Raw genomic sequence first — 17,941 nt, 5'->3', positions numbered from 1 at the left:
GGCCACCCCAACCCCACACATCATTCCTATATCCCGAACTAAGGGGTGGTCTGTGCCCACACCCCTCAGCCCCTCCTGGATCCACCTGATGACTGTGGCCGAGTCGCCCTGCCCCGGGAACCGAAATGCCGAACAACTGATAGCCCCCTGCTGCCACCACCCTGGAGTGCGGGTCCCGTATCACAAAGCCCGCACCACCCTGCGCTCCTCCATCCAGTACTGATTCGTCGAAGTTGACCTTGAGGAAACTCGGGGGTGGGGGTTCCCAGGTGAAGAACACCATCCGAGGAACTGCTGGAGCAGAGAGGGAACCCCAGGTGTCCCGAGCTATCAGAGGTCCATCTGAAGAAGGTTTGATTTCCAATACCTGTATTCGCGCAAACTCCGCTACAAACCTCGGTGACACCCTACGCTCACCGAAGGTGCGGGCATTCCGGGCCAGCCAGATCTGATGAGCTGTGCAAGTCGCTCTGATAGCCTCCTGACATGTTCGAGGGCGAGCCAACCACTACTGTATCATATGTAAAAACTGAAGCCTCCCACACCAGACCTCTTGCGGGATCCCTGCCCACTGTCATGCCGACTTCGCTCATGTACACTGGAAGAGCACGTGGTCGACCGACTCCTCAATAGCCAACTTATGTCTTTTGTGTGTGTGTGTGATGCGGATGACATCAATAGCTCATAAAGTAACATGTTTTGCATGATAGAGTATTATCTGTGCAACATTGCTAAAAGCTAGCGGCTCAGTTTTAATGTATGTGATTTCAAACAGGTAGGGTCCACTACTTTATTTAAAGAAACACATGAGTTAACCCTGTTTGAGCTACAGAACCATGATAGCAGCATTTCCGCAGGTTTTGGTTGTCTAATAATCCTACTTCCACCGAGTATGGAGTCTTGATTTATTTCTCAAGCAGTTAGATTTGGGCCATAAATTTAGGACCATCTACTATTTGTTACTGTGTACACCAATCATGATGACGAACCTAGACGGGAAAGGGGTGTTGTGGCGCCAAGTTGATGCAACACCGATCACGGGAGAGGTTGATGTTGATGCAGAACCAAAATAGGTAAGGCTGTTGTGGCGACCGGTCAAAGAAGATAGGAGAAAGGGGAAGAAAGAAAGGAGGAGTAGAAGAGAGGAAGGGAGAAATAAGGAGGAGGAGAGAAGAACCGAAGAAGGGAGGAAGAGAAAAAGAAGAAGAAAAAGAGAGAGGAGAAGAGACGTGAGGAAGAAATTCTTAATTCACTTCATCGAAATTCTAATTATGATAAAAGTCCTTTCTTATATATAGAGCCCAAACAAAAACAAGTAACATAAATCCCTTACACAAAAATAATTCTCAATAAAGCTCTAAAATAATACAAATAAAACCCTACAACAATAAAATGCAAACAAGCCCAGAAATAAAATAAAATGCTAATGAAAATGGTGGACTAGACGGGCGGACGATCAGCTCTGATGTTCCCATCAAATCAACCCTCGAATTTGAATCTACCATAAATTTTGATGAGAGTGTTTGGTGAGAGTATATATGTAAATATTAATTTTGGAAAGATATATATATAAATTCTAATATTTAGGAGGGTATGTATGCAAAGAAAATATTAGAAAAATGCTGCTGTATTTTAATTTTTATTTATGCACTCAGATAAAATCTTGGCCCTCGAATGCAGGACCGATGATGATCTAGAATAATCTTGGATCGTTTGGACGGTCCAACCGGAATCAATTTATAGCCTCAACCTGAAGGGCTCCTCTTCATTTTCGGTTCGGCCTTCTCTCTCGCGCCCCGCCCCACCTTCCTTCCTGCGCGGTCGTAAAGGTCTCCTCCAGTCTCCAGGTAAAGATCGTACTCCCAACGCCAATAACCTTCTAGGGTTCGTGAGATCCATAGATCTGGGGATCGATCGGATCGCTTTTTGGGCGTTTTCTTTTGTAAATTCTTTTGTTATTGCTTTGTTATTCTCTTCGTCCTTGATGCCGTTGACGTTTATGAGTTTATTAGAGTCTGCGATCTGTCTCATGGCAAATGATTGGTTCTTTCGACCGAAGAAAACCGAAAGAAAATTAGAGTTCGATTTTGTCTTGTGATGTATTTCTATGATATGATCTCTCATATTGTATATCTTGCATAAATTTAGCAATTGGATAGATTTCAACCATCAGATATCGATCTTGCATGGCCATAGTCTTGACTCTAGACTGTCTTATGAACGGTTTCTCATTTCTTTACAGATTACATGATTAAATAAGTATTTCCTATGGATCGAAAAGTGGTATGCTGATACGAATCTGGTCGTGTTGTAGAATAAAACAAAAGAAAACAGATTTTGGAATGACCACTTCAAGGGGGGTCAGGCCTTGAATAATCACTTTGAGAGTGTTTAGCCTTCAAAGACAAGAGTCTGAAACTTTATTCAACGGCTAAAAAGCCATACAATTAATAGTCATTGAACCTAATTCTAATAGGACAGACAAATGTAATTTTGTCTCCCAGTGCAGAAGAAACATAGGTTCTTGCATCTTCTCAAGCTCCAGGAATTGTGTCCTACTCTTGCTCTACACTCCTGCGACCTACTAACAATTTGCTTTATTTCTATGTCACATTTGCTCATAAGTACCCTTGTTCGCCAAATTCTCTTTAATTCTGGCAGCACTTCTGATACATTTTGTGTTTCTGATCGCTGGCATCCGTGAACACACTCACAATGCTTTGCACCTGGAGTGTGCATGTTACGGTCCTTTTATTGCGTGCCAGCTTTCAGTTTGCATCATCAGATCACAACATAAAAATACCCTAAAAATGAACGTAAAATGGAGTCATAACAGAACCACTACAAGCATGTAGACACACTTGCAAACACTATTGTTCTCTCTCCACGAGAATATATAAGTGAGCCCCTGTGACTGTTGCTAGGTGGGCCAGAACATCTACAAGAAATTCTACCATTATGTTTCTGAGCCAGCTCTATAAATATGAATGTACATAATCCAATTTCCTGTTTACTTGCACACATGCACATATGCATCCATACGTACGAATGGACGTGCATCTGTGCATGGATGTGTGCCTGTGGTGTATGTGATTGTGTATGTGTGCATGTCCACACATCAGAAGCGTGGAGTATATCATTTCCGCATTAAGCACCCACAAGCAACCTTTTTTTCTTTAGACCTTGGTCATCTGTATTTGGAAGGGATGTCGTATGCTTTCTGTGGCCTGTGAACCTCTGACCATTTTCTTTAATTAAATTATCATGTTCAGGTCTCAATGGTTAAGGCTTATTCTTAGATTAAGTATAGGTAGGACATGGAAGTTAATACTTATCTATATTGGAATAATACTGTTTCCTTGTTGATCTGCTTTGTTTACCATCCTAAAACTAGTGTATAATCTCTCATGCAGTCCCTTTGGTTAAGTGAAATATTTTCACACTTCTACATTTCAATCAAACTATTAACTGCAACTGATCGGCAATCTTATGAAGCCAGATATTTATCCCAAACCCTGGTCGGAGCTGAATTTTGCTTTATGTAGCTGCATGCTTCAAAATCATCGAACAGTTTTGTGGCCTTTTTGCATGGCTACAAACGTGAAGTATGAGGAGTTTCATGGATTTATTGAGGTTCTGGAGTATATTAAACCTATACTTTTCTTTGTACCGAAAAAACATGTACTTTTTTAATCCAACTGTCTTTCCTTTTTTTTGTTCTTTTTCTTTTCTGGGGGTGAAGGTTGGGAGGAGAGGGGTGGCTATTAGCTTCATAGCCTCCAAGGCCCATGAGTGTAAAAACTATGTATGCAAAAGGATGAAATTTTGATGCAAGAAATATCTCATCGATTTTTTCCTCCAAATGCAGGATGACAGAACCACCTTTTGTGCCTAGGGAGAGGCTCAAGAAGCATCAGCAATACTTCCAGAACATTCACAAACATACTCACCTGAAAGGCCGTTATGATAAGATAACCTCTGTTGTTATCCCCCTTGCCTTTGCAGCCTCTACCACATTTCTCATTGTGAGTAAATGTCTGGACATTTATCTTTTGTTTTATGGTTTCTCTCATGGCTTTTGTGACCTACTCTTATATTTGTAAACAGGCACGGGGCATCTACAACATGTCTCAAGGGATAGGGAAGAAGGAATGAGCTCTTCTCCTTGTTGCTTCCTGTCAATAGATCCAGTGTCTGACATGGGGCAAAGGTTGTTTTTAGTTATTTGTCTCTGGTAATGGTAATCACAAAGTGCACCTTTGTTTGGACATGTTTACTTCTATTTTTCCATCAAAACTCAGGGACTGAGTGCTTTGAATAAGATTTATGTTGGTGGGTTATCCTGCTGCTTTACAAACTTAATTCTGTCAATCGCAGTGGTCTGAAATTTATGTTGGGCCTTTTTCTTTTGTTGGTTGACTGTATTCTATTCTGTGGCTTGCATCTGGTTGGTATTTTCACTAATTAGATTATATATTTGTCCATATATTATGTTTCGTTCTGGGTATCGGTTAACAGTCAAATTATATGAAGATATATACCCTGACCACAAGGCTATGAGGTATTCGCACATGTTTTCCTCACTGCATAACTGGTTGTATTAAGCAAGATGAAGTTAAGGAGATGCTTGGCATTTGGCAGACTTGGGTTTTTTTAATCTGTGACAGTCCATTGTGGAATAGTTTAGATGTGAGATGAAGCTATGACTCTGTAATGGTGAAAGTGATGTTTTAAAATGAAAAAAAAAATGAGGCTTTGCTGTCATTTAACTATGACAGGCCTGCAAATTAGGAGGTATTAACAGCAAACCTAAATGAGCTGAGCAATCTACATGCATCTCTTTATTGGAGATTTACAGCCTTACGCGCATATCAGCATTCCATGCACTGGTGGTTCTTATTGGTTATTAGCTGGGTAGCAGCAGATGTGACCCTTATACTCTTTCAGGTTTGTATGATCATTTCCTGTGCAGTGCCCTGGCTGCTGTAGGGCCTTGATGTCGTCCCTCTTGCTGCATGTTATCAATGTTTCCAGAAATTCTCTCAGGCAAAAATTTATTGGAGATGCATTAATGCGACATTTCCCATTTATCCTAGCATGAATGCTTATTGTAATCACAACCATACATAGCCTTATTCATAAGAGTTGCCCATCTCTTTAGCAATAAAGAATACATCTGTGCATAGAGCAGATCCTGTTCAATTATGGTCGTAAAAATAGTAACGTTTCAATAGAAATGCATGTCATTGAATTAACTGCTCTGGCCCTTTTGTATATCAATCTGAGCATGTCATGTAAGTTTCATGAAAGTTTTGTATGCATTTGCTCTGTTCAAGGTGGCTTAAGCTGTGTAAGCTTGTAATGTAACATATGAGCAGCTCTCTCTCTCTCTCTCTCTCTGTGTGTGTGTGTGTGTGTCCACCGGCTTGGTTAACTTCTAGCATCTTGAAAAACATGTGATCAGAAACAAGGTGCGATCCCTTTTTAATGTATTCAATAGATGAGTGAAAACTAATCGAGGCGAAAAATAAAATGACAGCCAAACATCTTGATATGATCTCATGCCTGTATTATGCTGGGTGATAGCTTCCAAAACTTGGACCGAATTACAAAGTTGTCCATAATCTTTTCCTGGCTGCTGTCCTATATTAGATTGTCATCCAAGGAGAATATATTGTTTATGACCCTCTTGAATTGGACGGTGGATGATTTAGGAGAATTCTACGATCCCCGAAGCTCCTGCTGCCCTCATAGAGGGTTCATAAGCTGCTCTAGGCCCGGATGGTATATCAAGAGAAGCCTGTCAGATGGGAGGCCAGATAAGGGAATGGATTTTCTGATATTTGAGTTGAAACTTGAATCAAGTTTTCGTTATAAACAAACACTAGTCTAAAAAAATTCCATGCTCAATCTATTATTTGAAGGCTATGTTAAAAATATCTCAAGGAAAATTCAGCCATTCTAGTAATTTGTTGATCTACAAGTAGATTTCGGTGGTGAATATTATAAACGCTCGATAGAACAATGGTTTTCTTCATTTTTTTCTAATTCAAAAACCTTTGATTAACGACTCCGATCTGCATTTCATAAAAAAAAATTGATTGAGCATCATTCTTGCACTCATTTTAGTGATTTTCTACCGAAAGCATGTTTTCAGATAGTATTTTTAGCAAAGCAGTGGCAACCCATCCCAAGTTTCACTGATAAATTAAAAAAAAAAAGAGCATGAAATGGGAAACTAGAAAAGAACAAGAGAGAATAAAAAGAAAGAAAGAAAAAAAGTAAAAAACAAAAAAGAAGAGAGAAACGAAAGGCAGGGGAGGCCAAACATCAGACCCGGCCCAAAAATTAAACAGGCAAACAATGTTAGAGGCTTATATGTTTCTTGGGTGCCTCCTAAACACACTATATCCGCTCATCCATGATGTATGGCGACATGCATGGGCATCAATTTTTACTTTACCAATCATTGGGCGTGACACCATCATGAGCTGCAATGCTGCATGCTTCATTCACAAGCTCTACATAAATATAGATTCAGAACTTCCCAAATGATACATCTTTTTATCACTAAGGAGACAGCTAGCTTTAGTTTATTAAAATCCAACAAGGCAACCAAAATCTAAGGATTAGATACGAACTGAGTTAATTATGAAGCAATACTCGAAGATAACATGGCGGCATTTAATGGTATAGGACCTAACATAGGCATCGATGACTTCCATTACAGCTAAAGTAAATCCAATTAAGAGCAATGGCCAAAATCTAATTAAGAGTTTTGGTACCTACGAATTAGATGAATTCGATCCTTAAGCTTGTGGCAGGCCCCAACGTTGACACCACCAACACCCTGACACTGAAAAAATACCAAGACTTTGACAAAGTAAATGCAAGTGGAATATTGCACCCCGTCTATCATGGGCCAAGTCTACGTGCTGGGTCTAAATCTCTCTCTCTCTCTCTCTCTCTGCATATGTGTTTGTGTGAGTGTGTGAGTCTTCCTCTTTTATTTTAAAGGGTGGGACTGCAACACTACCTACTACTCTCAAAGCGAACAATCTAAAAGTGGATACAACCTACCTTTTGAAGGATGTTATTCATTGAGATTGTTGCAGAGTACGAAGGATATCTAAATACGGGTCCAAGGGGTCAGTTAAAATATTAAGGGAAGTATGGAAAATACTGCCGCTTAAGGCCCACAAAGAAAGGTTGAATTCAAGGGGCATGTTTTTGAATTCAGTACACATGGGATAGTGAATCTTTTGGTTCTTATGCTAATTCTATTAAACAATCATTATATATCATCCAGTGTTTCAGTTTCATGTCTCAGCCCAAATATTTTCCGACTCTACTCTCATATCCACGCCACCAGTTGTAACATTTGATGTCTCACGTCCCCTTCATCATTATCAATGTTTCTTTGTAGGGAAATCAGGAGATTAAATTTGAGGAGAAGGGTCTTTTCTTCCTTCTTTCGCGCAAAACAAGTGGAGAATGAATACATGTTAGATAGAATCTATGAGTAGAGGATAATTTAACTGGTATATTTAGTCATGAAGAACAAGGAGCTGGCCTTCATTGAAGTGGAAGTTGATCTTTTATGGGAGTGTTTGGCCCTTGTAATTTTTCTAATTCTCTGGAATCGATAAGGGCTGGGTGCACAACTGAGATGCAAAGTATTCACTCCATCCTATCTTGCACCTTAATTGAGGAGCCATGGCAGATATTCTGTTGTTCATTTTTTAATTAATTGGAGATTCCAAGGAGACACAAGCTTCGGTTCCATCACCACAATGTACAGTGAGTAATTCTTTTTTTTTTATTTGAGATATACAGTGAGTAATTATGATAATTTAATTACTTATTGTTACTATCAACAATGGCTATTTGATCAACGGTTGTTTCCGAAATCACTTAAGTGAACAGCTAAAAAATTCAAAAAGTCAGTGAGGAAGGGGAAGACAAGGGTCACAAGATACAACCACTACAACAAATGCAAGGTTATTTAATTGGTTCAATTGACCCAATGTAATGACACAGCCTCGAAGATGACTAAATCATTCTTCTCATTTAGATTACGAGAACAAAACAAACCCCATAAATGAAGGTTGAGTGGCACAAGTTACTCATTAGTTTATTGCATGTATGTCGTTTTAATACAGAGAATGATTGGACGTTTATATAAAACAAATGAGACGTCGCCGAAGGAAGGACAGCAGTATTACATTATTTCAGTGGAATTCTGCATATAATTAATCCCTGAGTACTGGCTTGTTCATCCCGCCGGAAATTGTCGAGATTGTACTCAAATATTTACCGATTATAAGTATGAGAACAAAGTAATAAACTATAAATAATTTGCCATTTAATGGCTGCATTTTGAGTCATCAGCACTTGCTAACACTGATGATTTTAGAATTGGCATGCCGTGGACTGGGTATCAATCTGAAATGACCTGGTAAAACTAGACTCAAGGTAATGTGCAAGGAGAACCTTTTCTGAAGAAAGAATGGTCCAAGAGGAACAGCTGTGAGAGTGACAATTAGGTAGTTAGAAGTAGGCCCTTGTTTCAGCTGTTCGATCATTGGGGCCATAGCAACCAACCATCGTGGTTATGAAAATGTGGCTGTAAATCCCTGCTTTAGTGTTTAAAGCTACCCATAATAAGATGTTAGACACCCGGTACTAAAACAAATCAATTTGTTTCTCATGGAAACATAAACTTTCTTGCGATTTCAATCTTAAAATCATATAATTGATTAGGTCCATTGATTGATTATGCCAAACTTAATCGGCCTTATCAAATTTTACCTTGATGAATTTGTGATTGCTTGTGCCAAATTTAGTCCAAACTTCGTCTGCCTCCTAGTCTCTATATAAAGGCTGCTCCTATATATTATGACTGACAACAAAAAATACAATTCTTTTCTCTCTCTCTCTCTCTCTTTTTTCAATATGCTATCAGAGCAAAACTGTATATTAATAGTACAAAAGTGAACCGTAGTTCAAACTAGGTATGCCTTCGCTCCAGCCAAAAATACAAGAACCCTACCACTCCAACTACCTTGAGAAGACTTTTTCAGCTAAGCTTTTTCCTACCCTCCAGATTCTCCCGTACCCATCTATGGCTCTAGGATAGAGATGCTTTCCTCCCCATCCATATCCACCTTTCCTTGAACTATTTCCCAACAGCAAACATCTAACTTCTTCCAAGCTCAAGTCTCTCTCTCTCCCTTGGTTCCTTTTTCTTCATCCATGCACAGCGCCATGGAGCGAAAAAGGAATTGGATGTGCACTCGAAGGAAATCGGTTGAGAGACCCATTTTTGGCTCCTCAATCTACAAAATTTCCACCAGCTCTTTGTACAGTGAGTCATGGGAAGAACAGGCCTTTGCGGAGGACTTTGCAGGCCACTTGGGTGGTTGTGTCTGGCCTCCAAGATCCTATTCATGCAGCTTTTGTCGACGGGAGTTCCGATCAGCCCAAGCACTTGGTGGTCACATGAACGTGCACCGGAGGGACAGGGCGAGGCTTAAACAATCTTCAAGTCCCACCGGTGAAAGCCATGGCAATCATCAGCATCATCACCACAGTCCCTGCACACCATTAGGCACATGGTATCCGGACCAGCTGGTTGGCTCTCCGGCATGCAACGGCAACCCTAACCCTAATTGTGATGCTATAGCATCAGTTGTCTCTCCCAGGGTTTCAGCAGCATCCACCAGAGAGAATAGCCAAAACTCCTTGGTTTCTCCTCCCTATTCTTCGACCATTGTTCAAGAGAATCCAATGAAATCCCTCTTCACTGCGACTCAATTCCTCAAAGATCCAACGACCGCTCGACAGCTAACTTTGCCAGAATCGAAACTTGGAAGAGAGAATCTGAAGCTCAGGGAAGTAGGCTTTCGGTTTTCAAGAAATCCAGGCAACGATGAGGAGGAGAGCATTAGTAGCAAGAGACAGCGGACTGATCCATGTTCTTTCTTGAAAGGAGTTGCTCCAGACGGCCAACAAAAACTCCACTCCGAGTTTCTCAAACTTTGTCCTTGCCCTGATGAAGAATTTGATCTTGAACTTAGGCTCGGACATCTTCCGAAGGATAAATAGAATTGCAAATCCATCGTGTTTCTGTATCTGTCTGTACCCTTAATTAGTTTCTATTCTCCTTTTCCTTTCTTCTTCCTCTCAACTTTTGGCCAAAGGCTTTGTCATCTTCAGATTGAACGATTGCATCTTTAAATTTATCTGTGCTCAAATATTGTAAGAATAACGCTGATGGTACCATATATCAGAATGAAATTTCAAGTTTATGAACAAGCAGCCTCTTTTGAGATTGTCTGGATGGCACAACGTACAGCTGTTCGCAACATCTAATTATCACCATGGTGACATCTACTTTGCATTTTTTTGAGAAAGACATCCAGTTTTGCATGAACTCTTACACGTAACAGTAATATGCTGATGGTTTATTTGTCCTTTCATTCTCTGCATTAGATCAGTCTAACATTTAATCATCATACATAGAGCAAACTTATTCTTGGAAAACTCTGACATATAATGCTTGAAATGAAATGGTCTTTCTAGATGTTTACCAAAAAATGGTCTTTCTAGAATGATACTTTGTTGTTCTCCAGCATGTCAAAGATTTCATTTCATTACAAATATAACTTTAAACAGCTCTTTCCTCTATTCTCATTAACCTGAGTGACACAGCTGCTGCTTTTTTGGGTTGAGGGCTAATGATTTATAATCATGTTTCTTGAGTGGAAAAAAAAGAATACCAATTAGCCAAGGCCTGATAATCATATCCGCTTCTAGTCGGTGTTCTATTGAAAAGAAGTTATCAGATTTTTTCATTAGCTGAACATGGTGAGTAGGTTATTAAATGTGCCTGTGAATGTCTTGACCTCACCACACAGACGAGGAAATTCATCGATGTCTTATGGTAAGTGAATTTATTGCAACCTTCCATACCAAAAATTCTCAACCCTAAGTGCAGTGAGAGAGATCGATTCTTGTGTGGGGAGGGGGGTTGGAGGGGGCGAGAGAGAGACTTATGAAGGAGACTGACTTGACTTGAAGTGCCTAAGGGAGTGGAGAGGTTGTCTTTTTCTCATTTCCCAGCCTACTACACTAACTGACTGACACATTCCAGCAGTAGAACTGAACTGCATGCATGTGAGTTTGCTCTTAAGATATATAAGACCTGGTGAATTAGTACATGGATTCCCTTTTAAGCATTCAGCATGGGTCAGATCTCTCTCTCTCTCTCTTTCGTCCCTCCCTCCCTCCCTTCCTCTCCGAGCTTAAATCTACCTGTTGGTCTTTCTGTTTTCCCCCTTCTCAACGTCCACATCGCCCGAAAAATCCCACCAGCCTCACAGAATCATCTCATTATAGTATTAACACATAACTCATTTATAAAACTCCAAGGAATGACCCCAACCGCTTTTTACGCTCCTTTGGTTTCTTTATCTGCACGTATCACCCACTGGATACCCCCGTATTTATATTTCTGTAGACCCTAAACCTAAACCCCTGATTCAGACCTACCTTACCCATGCCAAAAAAAAGGCTAGGGCTAGAATACATGCACGATACCTGGCGATCTTTCAGTACATCTATATATATAGCTAAAATGCCAAGTGTGACAAATGAAGCGTCAACTTTCTCTTAAATGGGCTGCAAAGGAATTTAAGAGGATGACTCATACTTGCTGTCCTCCTGAAGGGTTAACTGGGAAACTGTGAATGATCTAGTGATGTAGCATTTCAGAGAAGGTTTCGTAGGCGTTCGTTGCCATATTGGTGTAAGAGACGAGCGATAAAAGACCAAAACATGGTGGTCGATTGGGCCCTGATCTGTGTAAAAGGATCATTACAAGGAGGGGATTGGCATTGTATTGTCTTAGTTGTGCTTGGTTGTTGGGCAGTGGAGATCCAAGGAAGTACATATGAGTGTTCAGGCAGTGACAAGAGAGAGCACATGGGTAGAGGAGTGTCGTTTGTGGGGGTGAAGGTTATAAAATTTAGTAAAAGGGAATGAGGATTTGTGCCTGGCGATGTGTGAAGAGGGGTTCGGTTGTCTCAAGGAGCTTTGGAGGTGCTGCGGATCGTCATATATATGTAAGCTGGAAATTTTTAATAGTGTCTGAAGAGTGAAGAATAAATGAAATCAAATACGCTGATCATATCCGTAATTGTTTATTAGTGGTTTTGGACAACATACAACTGGATTATTATATCTGTTCGATTTATAGTATGTAGTAGATTCTCCTGTCCCTCTCTCTCTCCCTCCCTCCCTCCCTCTCCTTCTCTTCCCACCCCCCACCCCCCCTTCTCTCTCTCTCTCCTCTCTCATGCAAATATGCATTGATGCTATATAGATGATTTAAATTAAAATAAGAAGCATTGTTCAATATTTGTTGGATAAAAGTAATGGCATACTTCAGTTATACCAAGTCTTATATGTGAGGGGCATCTTAAATTTTGTTTCAACTTGGGGATAGAATTGCTGCTTGTGCAGGGAAGTACATCACTGCTGGTTGGAAAGTGTAGGAATTTAACATTTCCATCTCTTGAGTGAAAGATGGATTTGCAAAGATCAAGTGGTTGGCTACTTGGAGATCAGAAAACCTACTACTAAACAGGTCATCTATTCCTGGCGTTTTAGACCTTTCCTCATTCAGTCCCTGTATTGCAGCCAACAACCAGTCTCCTACGTTTTGGATTAAAGAAGACAATGGGTTCCCTCAGTAATCAATGTATGCTAACCTCCTTAGGCCTCCCAGACTTCAAGCAAACATACAAATTAGAACATTCTCATTAAAAGCTTTAAATTTTTTTTAAGGTTTCTTATGGAAACCTCCATCCTTTTAGTAAAAGCAGACTACAAAAAAAAAAAAAAAAGTCCTGCCTCTGGATCTCAGAAGTTCTCATACTTATCATAGGATTCTGGTCCCCCCTTGCTAAAGGCCTTAACAACATTTTCCATTCAAGTTTTGCTGTTGATTCTCAAATTTTAATTGAGCGATTTTGTATTTGTTGTTTAAAATTTATAAAGTCAGTATCCACAAAGAAAAGACCCTCTAATTATATGTTAAAGCATACTATGGTATTCTGAGAGAGAATCACATGTTTCTCTCAAGAAAATAAATCTTCCCCGCAGCCTGGGATATATGTTCATAGGTGATTTATTTGGCTAAGATAGTTTCTCAATCTTTTCTACAACTACCTATAAATTTCTTTGAGCCTATTCTCGATGTACATTTAAGAATAAAATGGCTAGATGAATGATGATATGATCTTGAGGTATTATGTATTGAAACTTACCGTGATCTGAAATTTTCTAAGACAACAATAAGGCTCATAATTTTTTATGGCTCAAAGGTAGGTATCTAAAAAACAAGTTTACTGTAGAGAAAATAAGAATACCAATATGAATGTATAGTAGAACTAGATCGAAGGATAGAGAGAGAATATTGAATGTATAACAACCACAGGCCCATTCAAAAAAACTAGCTAGAAAGTGTACTTATTTAGATTTCTTAGTCTTCTATAAGTGTCTATGATCTATCTACTACATAGTTAATATGAGATTAAACCGATGTCTCCATAGATTCTCATGTACTCCCTCCTATTTAAATTCTAGCATTCTCTTGAGGCTAAAGATCCAAATTCATTCATATCTAATTATAAGCATCACAAATTAATTACAAATACTACAATCAGCTCGTGGTCAACCTAAATAGACCCACGCTGCAGTCCTCTAATCCACATAAGCCATGAGTTGGGTCCACTTTGATACTATTTGAAATAATCCAGGATCTCACCAAAAAGACTAGTCAGAAAATGTTATGCAGGCTCTTTGATCTTGTATAAGTATCCAATATATGCTTGGTATATAGCTAATGTGAGACTAATTATATGCCTACATGGGTCCCCACATAATGTATTAAAAGAGCTATAATAATTGCACAAATTGAGTATCAAAATGATAGAGGATCAATTGAGATGGTGCATATATGTAGTATAAAGATTTGACAAGGCTTTAGAACCGAGGGGTAATTTAGTTTCTATTGCAAGAGTCAGAAAAGTCGAGAAAGACTTATTGTGGCATGGAGGAATGTCATAAGAAAATATAAGAAATATTTGGAAACAGAGATGGCCCTAAATAAGAGTTGTCGACAAATGAATATCCACGTAAGCAACTCCAAATGGTTTTAATAATGTTTGGTGGTTGTGATCGTAGATGTAGCCAATTTCTCTATGTACATGATGAAGTATAAACACTTGTTGTAGAGTTGAAAGTTGAAGCTACTTCAAGCTTCATAATTTGCATCATTTCATAAAGTATAAACACTTGTTCTAGAGTTGATAGTTGAAGCTACTTCAAGCTTCATAATTTGCATCATTTCATAAAGTATAAACACTTGTTCTAGAGTTGAAAGTTGAAGCTACTTCAAGCTTCTTAATTTGCATCATTTCATGCGCTTAGCAAGAGCATCATCACCATGGCAAAGATACCAAAATTTCCAAATCTTTAGTCACTCAAATCTCAAAACAAAATTTGGTTACATGGAAATGTTTTCTATTAATTTACATTTGTATGAACAAACAAAAAATATATATATACTCCATATGTGTATATATCTGTACATGTGTTGCCTCTTGACTGGTGATGCATATCATAAAGCGCACCAAACCGAGATACAATGAGAGATGCTTGCAAAAGAGGACGACCAACCCAACAATCTGACCATTTTTTTTTTTTTTTGCCCTTCTTCTTTTTGACATCAACACCAAAAAGCACACTGTTGAGTTTTTACAATGTCATTTTTTTTTAAGGTAAAAGGGAGGCTGAAAAATGTGCCACCCAAGAGCGATCGAAATATTACAAAAGAATAGAACCTCTAGGTTATAAGCGGAGCAAATAGAATAAAGAAGAAAAATTTTTAAGACTTGTTTGGTTTGCAATTTTTTTATTGAAATATTTTTTTCTAAAAAAAATGATCTTTAAAAATATAATATCTAAAAAATAGTTTTGGTATTTTTGATTGATCATGAGAAAATAGCAATTTCCAGTATGACTTATATTTGGTTGAACATCTAATTTTCTAAAAAAGTTATATGAAATACTTATTATATTCATAATAAAAAAAAAGATGTTATCCATAAATTTTGATGGCTTAGAGGTATTTTTGAATCAAAAACCCAAATTTCCAACTGTTGTGGAAAAGTAGCTTTTCCATGTCTCTATATTTATTTCAAATAAATATGATAATCTCATTCCAATAAGAATGCTATTTTTTTTCTCACTTGAAAACTAGACGTTTTTTTTTTCTTTTTCCCAAGACCAAACTTTCTCTCTTTCTCTTCCAAATGAGGTATAAATGAGAAAGGAGCACTCTATTCTGGCGGCCGTTGAATTAAAGGTCAGCACACGGCATCGGTTCATTCGCTGTGACCCCGTCCGATTTGAGCTACCGTCTTCTCCGCGGTCAAGGGGAAGAAAACTCGCTAGTTTCTGTCATCCAGATGAGAATGGAAGACTGGCCTCTATGACAGATATAGCCAAAAAACCACCCTCTTCGTCTTCCGGACGATGACATCAACAATGACGCCTCCCGGACGTAGAGTGAAAGTAGACAAGAAAGGTCGTCGTCGGGAAACCTGGAGAGTTGAAAGAAACAGGAAGAGTCGATTCAATACCTTCGCTCTCACTGTCTCTCTCTCTCTCACACACACACACAAACACACATCTATAAATATAGGAGTGATGCTGGTTATCGGCTTGGTTGTTTATTTTTAATATGGAGGTAACAAGTCACAGTGGACGTCTACCTCCCCCTCCTCTACAGCATTTTTGTCAGCTCGATCGCCTTCTCATATCCTTGACAAATATTTGTTAGCGTCGGCAATTCTCTGGTATGTTCTTAAATCTTCCCACATTTCCTCTTTCTTGTTTTATGAGTCTTTTTCTCTTCCTCTTTGTGCTATGTTTTGTTGTTTGTGGGTGCTGCCCATTTAGCCGTATGATGACGATGATCATATAATGGGGTGGTATATGGGCCAGGCCTGCAACTAGATGGTGTGAGCTGCATGATTTGGGCCAGTATACATACGCACACCATCTGTTTAAACTTGCACGGTTCATTGAAGAATTTGTTTGGTTTGTGGGAAAATTGTTTTCTCACTGAAATATTTTTTTTGAAAAGATGATTCTTGAGAATTAATATGATGTCTGAAAAAATAATTTTAGTATGTTTGGTTGACCATAAGAAAGTGGCACAACCCAGAGTGGCTTATGTTTGGTTGGACATTTACTTTCCTGAGAAAGTTGTATGAAATACCTATTATAGTATAAATACAAAGATGTATTAAGAAAACATAAATTTTGAAGAGTTATATAAGCCCCCAATAATTGTAACAAATGGACTGATGTGTTCTAAACTTAGAAAAAGTTAATCAATCAGCTGTATGGTTTACGTGGTTTTCTAATTAATCCAATGTAGACACAAATTTCATGGAATTGAGGAAAGGGTCGTCTAGAAGGCAAAAAAAGAGCGCTACCCTGTCACTGGGGCTGCCGCGGGAATGATTTGAAATGATTTTTGTTCCATTCTCAACGACGATCTTTGCCGATTCATGGATTTTTCAGAATGCCAGTTGGTATGGAAGAACTGCTGCGCCGCGGGAAATCCTTCTCTATACAAGTTCTCGTACGAGGTCAGCCTGTTATCCCCGGCGTACCTTTGATCCGTTGAGCGAGAGCCCTTCCACACGGGACTCCCGGATCACTATGGCCGCGTTTATTAAGGGGCGTGGCATTGTTGACAATATTCTCCTGTCCCACGAACTCATGAGAAAGTTCAACCAGGATTCCAAGCAGCCGAAGATGTGTAGTACCAAGATAGACATCCAAAAAGCATTTGATTCGGTCAATCGCTATTTTTTGCTCCGCGCATTGGAGGAACTCGGATTTCATCACAGGTGAATATCTTGGATCAAGGAATGCCCCTGACGTTTTAAACCATGTTCGTCAACCAAGTTTGTTCTGTGGTCGTAACGTAATTGGTTAGTGGGGAAAAACCGGGCCGGGACTCAAAAGAATTTGGCGAAGTCTTTGTTCCTGAACGATACGCCCGGAGGAATTCCTCCCTGCGGACTTCCCCGTATTCAAAGTGAAATGTCTAAGTGCTCTCCCCTTTAGGCTTTGTCTCATTCTCTGTATCGTCATCATTCGATTCTGCCTCTACTTCAATGAAAGCTCCTCCTACTCCTCCTCCTTATCCTCATAGATCGTCGTTGGTCCTTTATCATCTCTTTCTTTGGTCATTGATTGTTTAGAACTGCGAGAAATGGGCCCCCTCTTTGACATCAGATCTTGTCATCCGGGCGGGCAGCTTCCGGTCCGGGTGTTCATCATTATCTGATCATTGCCATCTCCTGTTCAAGGGAGCATAAAACTAGGCTGGTCTGCTGACCTAACAACGATGACACATATGTTCTCATGTATGAACGGTAAAACTTAAACCACGCCACTCATTAGTTTTTAGTCTATATGCAACAATAGTCTAATAATCAGATCGATGCACACTAGCAAATTAAGCTACGTGGTATGAGTAAGCAGACCATCAAAAGCCTCTCCTTTGGAAACAAACTTTCCAAGAGGAGAAACTTGTGAAGATTTTTTTGAAAAAAAATGAGGTAAAATTTGTCATCATAACACTAGCGACCATAATATAATTTAGTGGTAAGAATTTCACAACTTGTTCATATTGATAACATGATCGGAGGGTTGTGAATAAGATCTAAACATAGGAACTATCTCTAGAGGAAATGAGTTTTTAGAGAGAGGATATTTTTGCTGCATCTTGAACCAAACAAAAGTAAGAACCTGCAGCAATGGAGAACCCCAAGTCTATAATTCAATAATCAAG

General features: G+C 39.2%; 2 protein-coding genes across 2 annotated transcripts; both read left to right on the top strand.

Annotated features, from left to right (window-relative positions):
* Positions 1-1,715: 1,715 nt before the first annotated feature.
* LOC103704137 lies at positions 1,716-4,409 on the top strand. The gene is made up of 3 exons (XM_008787314.4): positions 1,716-1,847; positions 3,869-4,025; positions 4,108-4,409. The coding sequence occupies exons 2-3, from the start codon at positions 3,870-3,872 to the stop codon at positions 4,153-4,155; spliced, it is 204 nt and encodes a 67-aa protein (XP_008785536.1). The 5' UTR covers positions 1,716-1,847; position 3,869; the 3' UTR covers positions 4,156-4,409.
* A 4,661-nt stretch (positions 4,410-9,070) lies between these two features.
* Positions 9,071-10,317, top strand: LOC103704188 (zinc finger protein 11-like). Its single transcript, XM_008787377.3, has one exon. It carries the CDS (start codon positions 9,256-9,258, stop codon positions 10,105-10,107), a length of 852 nt encoding a protein of 283 aa, XP_008785599.2. The 5' UTR covers positions 9,071-9,255; the 3' UTR covers positions 10,108-10,317.
* Positions 10,318-17,941: the final 7,624 nt, after the last annotated feature.

The sequence above is a fragment of the Phoenix dactylifera genome, chromosome 3 (genome assembly GCF_009389715.1).
Source record: "Phoenix dactylifera cultivar Barhee BC4 chromosome 3, palm_55x_up_171113_PBpolish2nd_filt_p, whole genome shotgun sequence".
Lineage (NCBI taxonomy): Eukaryota > Viridiplantae > Streptophyta > Magnoliopsida > Arecales > Arecaceae > Phoenix > Phoenix dactylifera.
The sequence above is the reverse complement of the archived record's forward strand: the minus strand, read 5'-3'. Positions and strand labels throughout refer to the sequence as shown.